The sequence below is a fragment of the Dermacentor andersoni genome, chromosome 2 (genome assembly GCF_023375885.2).
Source record: "Dermacentor andersoni chromosome 2, qqDerAnde1_hic_scaffold, whole genome shotgun sequence".
NCBI lineage: Eukaryota > Metazoa > Arthropoda > Arachnida > Ixodida > Ixodidae > Dermacentor > Dermacentor andersoni.
The window spans coordinates 110,767,134-110,780,191 of record NC_092815.1 but is presented as its reverse complement, the minus strand read 5'-3'; the positions used below and the strand labels follow the sequence as shown (position 1 = coordinate 110,780,191).

At 48.1% G+C, this 13,058-nt stretch overlaps 1 protein-coding gene across 7 annotated transcripts in view; it reads right to left on the bottom strand.

Moving 5' to 3' along the window:
• The window catches only part of Prp40 (pre-mRNA processing factor 40), a 69,282-nt gene that overhangs the window by 38,623 nt on the left and 17,601 nt on the right, over positions 1–13,058 (bottom strand). For all 7 annotated transcript variants that reach the window (XM_072286499.1, XM_072286498.1, XM_050187922.2 and 4 more), the window contains exons 6-9: positions 11,533–11,653; positions 9,861–9,891; positions 6,663–6,893; positions 274–367 (exon numbers count right to left, since the gene is read on the bottom strand). In XM_072286499.1, coding sequence (XP_072142600.1) covers positions 274–367; positions 6,663–6,893; positions 9,861–9,891; positions 11,533–11,653 — 477 coding nt within the window. The remainder of the gene's footprint in view (positions 1–273; positions 368–6,662; positions 6,894–9,860; positions 9,892–11,532; positions 11,654–13,058) is intronic.

Below are 13,058 nucleotides of genomic sequence, written 5' to 3'. Positions count from 1 at the left end.
CAACTAGGCGAGAAACTTGAGGGGGAGGAAACAAACAACATATAAAGAAATGCTCGAAATCTTCCAACGACTTTGAAAACGCCCTTCACAACATCCGATGCAATTCCTTTGCCATGCCCGACCCTTTAAATTGTTTCACTATATTCGAAGCTTTGTACAGAGACCTGAATTTTTCCTTTAATATTTGAAAAAAATGCGTTCAAATGCAAAGGAGAAGTGAGCACACAGAGCACTAGTGATAACAAGGCTTTCCTGAAGTGAGCTTGCACCTACCTTCTCCCTGAGCAGCTCCTTGAAGGCCTCAATGGCCTCTTTCTTGTCCTTAAACTCGATGGGCCTGTCCTTCGTCTCCTCCTCGTCACTCGACCTGCAGTTGTTAACAGTACTACATCTCAGTTTCCTGGCGCACTACTACAAAAGTTATGTTCAGTTTCTCTTCCTCAGCTTTCAGTGATGTATCTGTGTTGAGCCAGCATGTGCCTACAGTCAACAACCGATAATACGGACTCCAAGGCGGACATAAATAAGTCCAAACTATCGTATGTCCGAAAAAACTAATGTATCTAAAAAAGATTATTTTATTTATGTTTTAAGGCCCCTGTGCAAAGAAGAAGTGGTCCATGCATTGCTGCACGTAATTCCGCTTATGTGCAACGAAATCCACCAGTATTTCTGTCAGTTCTGTGTTGTGTCTGTATGCCGAAGCAAGGACTGCAAATGCTCCTATCAGACAAGCATGGCACATCATTATCATCCGTGTTAAAGTCGCAGCTTGACGGTGGGAGAATTTGCTCAATTGTTTCATCATCGTTCAGTTCGGCACACGATGACACTGCGCTGTCGTCTGCAAAGTCTTCAAATGTAACGGTGGCAGGAATCAGTACACCGCAGCCTAGCAGGTCATCAGTGATGTCCGCATTTGAGCTCATCGTGGTAGGCGGCAGTTCAGGCTCTTCAGTTGCGGAGCCGGGCTCATTCGGACTGTGAGGGGTACCGTTGGTGCCATTTGGTGCAGTCTGTTGATCACTTCACAAGAAAGACTTCTTAGAGCCAACAGGCCGCTGTCTGGAATGCATACTAAACAAACAAACAAGTGCAGAATGTGGAATACTGTCCGGAAGGCAAATTCAGCAAACAAGAGCGGACCATGTGCAGTGGTGACAGAATGCGTAATGTGATGAACACGATTTTGATGTGACCTCACAATTTGGGCAAATCTAAAACGTGGGCACATGCAGTTAAATCTCTGAGGCGCAGTGCTGCGACCAGGGCATGGCATCAGGGATTACCATTTAGCGTGTAATCTCTAAGGCCGTACTTGATGTCTCGTATCTTTGAGGCCATACTTGATGGCTCTTCAAGATTGCCAAAGGAGATAATGGCAGGAGAGTCGCCATACGCTACAGCCACGGACGGAGCGCAGATAATCAAGTGTAGAGTTGGCAGCTGTCCGAAATATCGGTCATCTTTACATATTCCAGCATCGGTACAGCGACTAGCTCTGGCTGAGGTCGTCTGGGAAGAAATCAGGCAGGCAGTACAAATCCCGGAACGCAGCGAGAAACCAGACTACGAGGTACAGCAGCCACAGCCTCGTATGTCGTATGCGGAAGCTGCGCGAAGTTCGTTGTCTCCGACTTTTCACGATACGCGCGATGTCCCGGACTATCATGGTGTGTGCGCCGTTGAACAAGCAACTGGCAACTTCAGGCCCCGACGCACGCCATTCATTGCCGAAAGACGACCACCCCGCAAGAGCGACGTATGGTGCACTGCAGACCGAAGGCCCTTGTGTTTTCATTGCGGTGAAGCCAATCACCTCTACAGGGCGTTGTTAGATACGGGACCGTTTCCTGAGCCTACTTCGAGATCCCCAGACCACATCGAATCGCACCACAGCTAATTAAGGAGCGCAGAAACACGGATACCACATTCCTGAGGCACGGCACGTGCAAACAAGTTGGCGGACCCCACTTCGTGTGCAGCCGGAGGAGCTATTCAATGCTTGACTCTTCCCGAAAGTGAAGCGAGAGCCTGGCACTGTGGCAGGTAAAGTGGGTCCCAAAGCAACACGGCTGTAATGCGCCGTGAAAACCGGGCGGCGTCGCTCCCCCATCCGCATATTGTGACGGTGCCTTGCAAGTCAGCAAGGCAAGACCGCAGGGAGAAGAAAGCCCTCGGACAAACACACGAGCAGCGACTCTCGTTGCCGGGTGTGACTCCATTGCACGGGCGCCTACCATTGGCCGAAAATGACGACACCCGAGCGGGCTTGCCGATTGGCCGAAAATGGCGTCACCTGAGCGGGCTCTCCCATTGGCCGAACATGACGTGTCTTCGAGACACCGAAGGGCTTAAAAGACGCAGACCGGGAGCAGCAGGAGAGATTCCTAGAGCATTCCTAGAGCATTCCCTGATTCATCTCTTTCGAGCTTCTTGCCACGGGCCGCAGCGTCCGAGTTGCTGCCGGCCCGTAATGACTCTACGAATGTTAATTGACTCTCACTGTAAATAATGTAAATAAACCTCCCAAGTTTTCATCCCGAGATCCTCCTCAACTCCTACAACTGGTTGCTAGCAGTGGGATCGCCTCCAAATGCAACAGCGTGTCCTTACCGCCGAGCTGGGCTTCGTGAATTCTCACTGAATGCACCGTGCCCGCGCAATGGTGAACGCCCCCTGGAGATTGAAGCATACCTCGCGGACGCCAGGACCTCATTTGCCCCACGATTCCGTGAGCCCCGGTCCCCGTCACCTGCCCGAAACAGGTCTTCCAGCCCCCTCTTCACGTCGAGAGCAACGAGGCGTCGCTCACCCAGCCCTGCGTCCCGGGAAAACTGAATCCAGTGACCTGCAGAGGTGAGGTCGCTGACGTTGCGAACGCTGAAGATCCTCCACTACGACAACCATGATATGACGTAATTGAGACGCAGAGAAAGCAGTGTAATTCCGTGTCAGTATCCTGCGACGTACCAGTTACCATAGATGACCACGAAGTCACGGCGTTAATCGACACGGGTGCGGAGACGTCTGTTATAAGCCAGAATCTCACGCGTATACTGAATAAAGTTTCAACGCAATGGACCGGAACTCAGATTCGTACCGCAGGAGGGCATCTCATAACTCCAATGGGCCGGTGCACGGCGCGAGTCAACATTCGGGGCTTCACGTACATCGGCAAGTTCGTCATTCTTCTTGAATGTTCAAAGGACCTTATACTCGGCATGGATTTCCTTCAGGCGAACGGTGCCATCATCGGCCTGCAAGAGTCTAGAGTGAGCTTCGCTACTACGCAAGATATAGCGAACAGTAATGACAACGACCATGACGTCGGGCTTCGCGTAGCTGACGATCACGTCACGTTGCCACCCAAGAGCAGCGTGTTTACCCTTGTCCGATGCGACATGGAGGACGACGCCGAAGGAATTGCTGAGGCGAATATGCCTCTGCTTCTTGAGCGCCACATTTGTATAGCCAGAGAGCTCCTTCAGGTGCGAAACAAATGTTCAGTCGTTTTGCTAACGAACTTTAATAACGAATATCGGCATGTACCGCGAGGAACGACAATCGCATTCCTTCGCAAAATCACTTATGTAACTGACATTGCTACATCTGAAACCGCATCGTGTCAGCATATTGGCTTACCCAGCACCTCCACCAGTAGAATGTAACATAGGTTGGAGACGGAGTGTCACAAAAGAGACGTTTCTCTTTAATGGCGGGCCAGAAGAAGAGCGTGCAGCTTACGCACTTCATTGTCTTTCATGGCGCCGACCTTTGCGCGCGCCGTTCTGCGGTGCGAGAGCCCCACATCTTTGTGTCAATATAAAGTCTATGGGGCCATTGGCAGTGCTGCAAAGCTGTCCGAATTACTGAGCATGTCGGGATTATCGGTGTCCAATTTATCGGTCGGCGACTGTATTTTGTTGTGTGTTTTCCCACTCCTTATATCTTTCTTTGTACAGTGCAGTCCACTTATAACGATACCACATATAACAATATATCGGTTATAACGATGGGTCGACGTGAGAGTGTCATTTTATGCATTAGGTCTATGGGGGAAAAAACCATTTATAACGATAGGTTATTCACCGCATATCGGATATAACGATCAAAATTTTGCCGTCTGGACGGCGTTTTCCATGCCAAATAATCGTAACATTTGCGCTGCTTAGTTCCCTGAAACGAACGATGTCGAGACAAGGCGATGTTTACCTCCGTAAGTTCGTATCTGCCGCCATTACTGCACAGCGCGTCCCGCCCCGCCCGCGCACCGGAGAATAGCTGAGTAGGCGCAGCACGCCACAAGATGGTGCTAGCTGCTTCATGCGCATCGGCCACAGTCGCTCCGAAAGAGAGAGAAAAAAAACAAAAGGGACAAGCAAAGCGGCGTGGTGGTGCCTGTCCCGTGCTCTCTGCTGACGCCACCGAAGCAATGTGCAACCAACGGTTCAACCCAGTTCGAAGATGGCGCCGACAAAGCGCAAAGCTTTGTCGCTTGACACGAAGATGCATATTTTGCAGGACTCTCGATGCGGCTTCAAGGTGAGCGCCCTTGTGAAGAAGTGTGAGCTTGCCCAGTTAACGATATCAAAACCATCTTGAAAACCGGGAGCACCGCAATTGTGAAGGCAGGAGCTATCAGCGGAAAAGGGTTAGAGACCCTTTGTACGCCGATGTTGAAGAGGCGCTTTACCAGTGGTTCATCACCAATTGCTTCAAGAAGGCGGGTTTTGTGCGTAAGGACGAACTTCCCCAACCCGCTGAGACCGACCCGGTGGAAGTCGCTGACATAACTGAGCTCTGGGAGCTCGTTTCTACTGGTGACACAGGTGGTGTGTCGAAGGAGGAGTTTTTTACTACAGACAGTGCTGCCTCGTTCTGCGATGAGGTCACCGACGAGGTGATCGCCGAAGATGTGCTGTCACGACAGACGGCAAAGTTGTGCGACGGTGGCGACGGCATCAGCGACAGTGACAACGAGATCGACCGTGGCTCCTTGACCCCGACCACGATGTCCACGCAAAGTGAACTGTCGTCGATCGACTCCTTAATTGATTTTATGCATGCTAAGGATTGCCGCCAGTGTTCGCGCAGCAGCTGGAATCCATGCACACCGCGGTTGTGAAGCTGAAGCTGCCGCAAAAGCAAGTGCAGATTTCGGACTATTTCGGCGCGCCTAACCCTTGACACGGTCATTGGCGCTAGAAATAAAGTTTGTTTTTCACGGCCTACTGTCTACATCATCTATTCTTTAGAGCAAGTAGCGAATTCGAGTTCGGAGCTGCAAAGGTATGTTTCGCCTTTCTAAAAATGTTTTTTTTTTTGGTAACTGCAGTCCAGATATAGCGATCATCGGTTATAACGATCATATTTTTCGTCTTTCTCGATATCGTTATAAGTGGACTGCACTGTAGTTGCTATCGCAATAAAAGTTGGGAGAGTTGGCACGTATGCTTACAGATTTCTGCTTTTTGTTGTGCTCTAATCTATTTGAAGCGACACATATTGGGGAACAGCCCAGCCCAACATTTGTCGGCAAAGTGGGCACTGCGGAAATGGGCTCTGTTTCAACAGATGTCAGCCTAGAATGGGCATTCGAGGCACACTCGCTGATGAGTCACTTGTACAAATACGAGTGGCAAGCCTCCTGTGATGTCTAGCCGCCAACTATCACACCGGCCAGGGGCAATTTTAAAGCAAATTGCTTTCTTTGGCTTTCAACTTTTTTCGTGGTCGGTGGTTGGCGGACTTGCACAACCGACTTTCAGGATGCGTTCGTCACCAAACGCCAAATATTGTTACAGCTCTTTGAGATGCACATGCTATCGTGAATGCTTTCGGGTGTCTGAAGGTCTGCAGGTTGCCTTCCACACCAGAGTTCATGCCACTGGAGACAACACACACAAAATGAATCAGCTTACACGTAAAGTCACCTGATACTCCTGCTACAAATGTCCTGGTTAATGGCCCTGTTCTTTATGGAATTACGCAATGAAACAACAAACGCTACCTAAGTATCCTCGCAGCGACAAATATGAGCCTTGAAGTGCATCATTCTTTAAAAAGCGAATAGCTTTCTAGAAGCATTCGGCTAGTTGCTTACACTGACAATCATTGTCAATGATTTTTGCGTAATTTTTTGTCTCATCCACACTGCTTAAGCTGTTACAGCTAACTATCACCGCTTGGTTAGATGTCGGCCAGAAAAGTTATGGCTTAGTGCCAAGCTGACAATAATCAATTTACAGTGGCCGAATAGCACTCAGAAAGCTGAGAATCTGCCTTGCCAATGAAGCTAGTAGTACACAGAGGCAACCTGAATGGCAATAACTGCTCCCAGCCGCTATTTTTTTAAACATCATACATTTGGATCATGCACAAAAAAAATTTAGTGAGGCACTGCAACATGCCTGAAATTTTGGTCCCTGTTATACGTTGGTTCTACGGAGAAGTGGATGGTGTGCCATAGGAATCTATAACTTAGCAAACATTTAAAGAAATCTGCCGACAGATAAATTAGTTGGCAATCAGCACTTATGCTTACTTCTGCCTCCTTTTGTGTTTATCATTTCGCACTGCATCCCACCCATTGTTTTTGTTACAGCATTGCAGCCAGCACCAAGAGCGCCATGACGTTTGGGTACAGTGGCTGCACTTACTTGTCTTCTTCTTCACCTCCCTGCTGCTGCTGTTGCTGCTGTTGCGGTTGCTGCGGCTGCTGTTGCGGTTGCTGCGGCTGCTGTGGCAGCTGCTGTGGCTGTTGGGGTTGCTGCGGTGGCTGTACCTGCGGCGGTGCCTGCTGAGGTTGCTGTGGCTGCACAGCCACACTGCCCGCAGGGTCTGCTGGTGCACTGCTTGGCAGCTGAATGTTGGCCACATTGTCTTCCTCCCTGTAACAACGCACGGTTGACCTGCCTTGCCGCAGAAACTGTTCAGCATGCCCCTGACATCGCTTATCCTGAACAAGCATACTGGGTGAGGAATGTTATGAAAAATGCGAGCACATGTTTCATGCATCATGCCACACCAACCAAGGACATCAATAAAAATAAGGTAAATACAAAGGCACCATTTTGAGCACACTGTCATCTACAGATGCTAGGTGCTTCTTATGTACAACTGCAAAGAAAAATTCACTAGCTGACCTAAACACGACCGGATGCAATCATCTGCAGCTGATCATTGCAAACCTTGTAAACTACCCCAGAGAGTTTGCGGAGACAGCCAGGTCAGATGGATTGCCTCCGTTTATTTGAGGTTTCCATGGCTGTGCATGGGCTCCGAAAAGATGGAGACTACAGTGCTAGGGTCGCAGTCACATTTGTCGAGGCCTGGTTCACCAAATGAAGCTTGCATTCTCTCTGAATCTGATGGCAAATAGGGCTGCCAGAAGTTCTCAATGAATGTGATCAGCTCAGCCAAACAATGTTGTTAGGAGCGCATGGACAACTCACTTTGCAGCAAGCTAGACAGTATGTGGCTGTACAGCGTGAGGCATCACCAATCACACTTTTCACATCTGTTTCATATTGCTACAGGCCAGTAGTTACAATGAAGGAGAGGCCAGTGGTGTAAAGACGATGACGACGATTAGAGGCTAGTGCGGGTTGTTGACTTTTGGCCAAGTGTAGCATATTCGCTAGTAAATATACATGTCGAGTCGACTCTCGTTACAACGGGCCCTGATAATCCGACAAAAAACGACCGTTTTGTCTGAAGTCTATAATATCTCAAACGCCTCACTTCCAAAACTTTCGTTGCAATGTCTAACAACTTTATTGCAAAGAGTGAGTGGCGAACGTCCAAAGCAAACAACAAACAAGAAGGTTGCAGTTTCGCCCGAAAGGCGAAGCATCGATTGCGATAGAAAATTAAGCAAGTGCGGGAGCAGCAGAGAGCGAATTGACCTTCATGCTGTCTGTCGCTTCACCGCGAACTACACATCGAAAGTACAGTGGGTACGAAGCAACCGGCACTGGGCGCACTTTGGCCACATCGCAGATCGCTTTCAATATACAGCACTCATGCGGGCGAGCACTTGGTCCAAATCGCAGGTCGCCCTCAAGATGCGGTGGCCGCGCGGTAAGCAGCAGCTGCCGGAGTACAGACCTCCTCTTTCCAATTTTGAAGAAAATTGCTGCTAATTTAGTCTGTTGTAGCTAATAGTCCGTTGTAGCACAGCCCGTTAAAAGCAAGCTTCGTTGCATTAATAAAATAGTTAGAGCAAACTAAGGCTGAAATATGGTCCGTTATATCTAAAAGTCTGATGTATGCAGGTCTGTTGTAACGAGCATAGACTGTACATAGCTTTTTGTCTGCATCTTCCCACATAACATATTTGGTGGAGGTGCTAGTTTCCTGTCCTCATCGCAGAGCTTCACAGTGCACGGTACATTGAGCCTTCCATCATGGCTCCCAGAGACGAAAATTCGACTCAACCTGACACCTGCTACCGCTCCAACTACCTACATTGCACTCTCCACTCCACATGATCCTGGCATATTCTTGGGGAAACATGAGGAAGACTTCAAGGCCTGGATCTGCCTGTACGGACGCCTCAGTACCAATAACCAGTGGAATCCTACTGTCATGCTCACCAATGCAGTATTTTACCTCGGTGGCACACCTCAAGTATAGTTTAGGACAAATGAAGATGGGCTTACCAGTTAGGATGTGCTTAAACAAAAGCTGCAAGACTTGTTCGGCAACCCTTGAAGTCACTAACTTGCCATGAATAAGGCGTTATCCAGCCAAGTGCAGATGTCAGCAAAGCCTTACATCAGGTCAGCAAAGCCTTACACATACGACTGAGCAAAACAAGGTTTCCGACATTCTCAAACATATCATCAATGACGCCTTGCACTTGCTCACCTTCAACAACATGACGACGGTGGACACAGTTATCAAAGAGTGCTGCTACCTGGAACTTGCAAAAAGCTAACGAATCGACAAACAGTTTGCCCACCTACCAAACGCGGTGACATCTTCCTATGCTGACGCTCCCCGTCCTAACAACAGTGGAGATGCTATCAGGATCGGCCGGTGAGAGGTTGAGGCTGCCTATCTAGCTGCCTTCGAATCCAGCTTCTCGAACATTATGCAAAATGGTAAGGCGTGCAGACAGGACACAAGAGAAGAGAAGTGGACAACACGAACGCCGCATGTCCACTTCTCTTCTCTTGTGTCCTGTCTGCACGCCTTACCATTCTGCATAATGAATCCTTACCAACTAGCTCAGCTTTCTGTTATTCTAATCCTCGAACACACCTGCAGTCACACTTTCCCTAATTCAGGAAGTTGTCTGCCAAGAGTTCGCCAACATGGGTCTTCATTCCGTCTGCTCGGTCCATTGCCCTGATGCCACCCACCCGGATTCTTCCCGCTGTCTTGCATCTTATTATTCAGCATGTTTCCGTAACCTGTCTGAATGGTGCACTGCTGATGACAAGGCCATTTGTATCCACTGCCATCGCATCTGGCACATTCCTCGCCACTGTCTAAGTCACTGCAGTTCCCCAGCCCAGACCACCTACGCTGGCTACTCTCGCCCAAGCGGCCCTTCTCGTCCCTATGTTGCACAGTCCAATAATGCCGCCACCGAATCTCCTGCACCAAACCGCCCCTATTCACAGTCCCCTTCACCCCAATGCTGACAATCTCGCTCACCCCAGCCCCATCACAACATGGTACACCGCTCGTACAGCAGTGCAGTGTGAGACGAAATTTTATTATAAGTTATTTTGCTATTATGAGAAAAAAAAGCTGCATAATCAACGAATGACATGGTTAAAAAAGAAGCAGTTTACAACCTCCTACAGAAAAAATGCAAGAGCTACAAAGCAAATAACCAAACTTACTTGCTGGATTCTCCTTGGGCAGCAATTGTGGCTGCAGAAAAGAAAAACAGATGAAGGCTTCAGAGATCTTTGAGGCCACATAAAAGACTTACTAAGCCCTGCTACTTAACCACAACAAAACAATGCAATAGAGAAGTATTGCAATACGCAGTAAAATATCAACTTATAAGAAATGGTGTCCATTTACAATAAAAGCTCATTAATTCGAATTCTGCGGGGATGCTACGAAAATTTTAATTATACAAAATTCGCTCTAATGAAAGTCTTCTAATGAAAGTTCATCTTAACCAAAGTGCGATAACTCTTCCAGATACTAAACAAATGTGCCAGAACTCTTTACCTTATCAAACAACTGAGCTTACAGGGACACTAAAGGCAAATACCTAGTCGACGTGGACTGTTTAAGTACTTATTCCAGAAACCTTGCAACGCTTGTCTCGTCCCAAAGAAGGACTTAGTTTACGAAAAAATTGCATCTGAGGGTCCGAATACCTTTTTTGAAATTCAAATCTCCCGCCACCTAACTGGGGGAGTGGTGATGTTGCATACGCCATCACCACCCTTTGCTGCTGTCAGTGAGTAAAACTATAGTAAAACGGCGCCCAACAGGCAGCGGCACTGAGCCAAGACAAAGTGTTGGATTTGCCGCTGCAGCTGCTTTTTGGTCACGCGGCATAGACCATTCAGGCATCCCGCAACATAACATGGAAGTTAAATTCTGTGCTACTTGCAGTTAGTGCGCGGTTTGCGAGCCAGCAAAATGAGCGCAGCACTTCGCAATAACAAAACTGCTGAAACACGAAAGCATGGGCGGCACAGAGTGCAGCGAAAATGAAGCCTTTCGACCACCTGCATCGATGTGAAGGGTAATTTCAATTAGTTCCTATTTCTGAAAATGAAATAGAACTGTAGAAGTAGGGCTTTATTTCGTCTTATAATACAATACAATGATGTTTTTGCAACGAATCGTTGAGTACTAGCGACAGATTTTAACTGAGGAGTGCTGCATTTACCTCAGTTTCTCGGTTATTAAGGCTCTGTTCGCGATAATATCTACGCCTCAGAAGTTCTCAAGAACTAATCTATCACTTTAGCTTGACTTAATATTAAACTTTAGTGTCCCTTTAAGAGTTCCTCTTAAATGGAGTCCACCATACAAGATATGCAACTGTGCGGGCACAGTTTGATAACTCAACCCTTATGGGAGCTCTATTTAATGGACCTAATACTTATGCACTATTGCTAGCCCTTGGGCCATAAGCCTCAAGCACACTTTGACCCACCAGATGGCTATGTACAGCCAACCAGAAAAGTTTGCGGAGCACTGAAGCAGTGAAAAACTCAAATTTTGTTTCAACTTCACCACTCAGCTTAGAATTTTGGCAAGCTGTGTAGGGGTTTTATAAGAAGCCATCTACTACGCCTTTCTATTCAGAGGTGGCTTCATTGGCTGCAGTGCAGTTTAGTTTCTTTCTCAGATCACATGCTCCGAAAACATATGCAGTGGGAATACATCAACATCTTTCATATCCCGCGGTAAGATATTTAATTCATGAAACAGTTCATGCTACCAGGAGGAATGGCCACTTTGCCAAGCCGGGGTGGGAGAAGTGCTTTGAAAGTAGGTCTTCACATTGTGACACAGGCAAGTGGGTAAACCCCACTCAGTTACCTTTAAGCTCTTCAAGCTCCTTAGGAATGGTCCAGCGAGACTCCTTTGTAAGGACGTTGTGGAAGTATGTTCGGCCCGTGTCTGACTTGTACTCCTTCCAGGGGCACTGAGACAGCAGCAACTGAGCCATAAAAACATACATGTAAGCTTACAGATGGTCATGTCTACACACCCCACCGCTCCATTGCAGAAGTGCTACCATTTCCTTCCCCCAATACAACTAACGGGATACAACAGACAACAACAAAGACATTTATATTGCTGTTCCAGTGCACGTTACTGTTTTGTACAAGATGGCAAGAGATGTAGTTGGAAGTCTGCAGTGCCATCTTGAATGTGAGGACCATGCAGAATTATTGAGTATTTTTTCACGCATGAACACAATTTTGTAAAAAAGAAGGTACAGTAAAACCTCATTAAACCGTACCCGCTTAAACAGTAGTGTCGTTTTAAAAGTAGTAAAGTCAAATCCCCAACTCAGCGGCTATTGAACATAATCTGTTTTGTACCCGCATAAACCGTACCAGCTTATTGCGTACGTATCAGTTAACATGTACTGTTTCCACTTTTCGTCGGGCAAACACGGCGGTGCGTCGTCTCCATCGGGCGGCCCGGCAGAACAACAAGCCTCAGAGATCGGAACAACGGCCTCCAAGCGCCCTGTGCGTTTGCACGTGAGCCACATCAACATCAACATCATTTCGGCGCCGTGCCAGAGAGCGTTGTGGCGTCGTGCAAGCGAGGACTTGCGTCATGCCAAAGCTCGGATAAAAAAGACGCCGGGTGCTCAGCATAGAAGAAAAATTAGACATCGCCCGTGCTATCGAACGTGACACGAAGAAGTCGGCGCTGGCACGTGACAGGGATCTGCTGTTGACTACGGTGTGTGGCATTTGGAATGCGAAGTTGCTCGGCGCTGCTGCGACTGCGAAGAGATGTCAGCTACAAGGTTCGACTTTTCATCATTGTTGCCGAAGTGTCGACTAGCGACAGTGATGAGGTCGACATGGAAAACGACAGCACGGGCGATTCAGGCCCAACAGTGGCAGAAGCTGTGCATTACGTCAGCTTCATGAATGCAACCGTCGTGGCGAGAACAGCACCTGGGAATGAAAAAGGCGCCCCGAGACTTCTGCAGCACTACCGCGAACGTGCACGGAGAATACGTAATGCCAACAAGGAATATGCCGTGCGAGTGTTTGTCGAGAAGAGAGGGATGGCTGAAAAGCTGGCCCGCAGCTTCAATAAGTTTGAGGTCGCTGTCATCGTGCTCGGCCGCTGTGGCATCAGACGAAAATAACACTTTTGTCGCGGGAAGTGAATAAATACTGCATGTTTTTTTCCCCTTTCATCACACTCTCTCCGAGTTCTGTGTTTCCGTTTTCGACAGGTAAGTGGGCGAACTCATGCTCTTTCAGTTAAACAGTACTACCGTTTAGTACATACTTTTTTCAGAGCTCCGGCCAACTACGGTTTAACAAGGTTTCACTGTATAATATTAGAAGCCGAGTGCAAGTGAAGTCCTA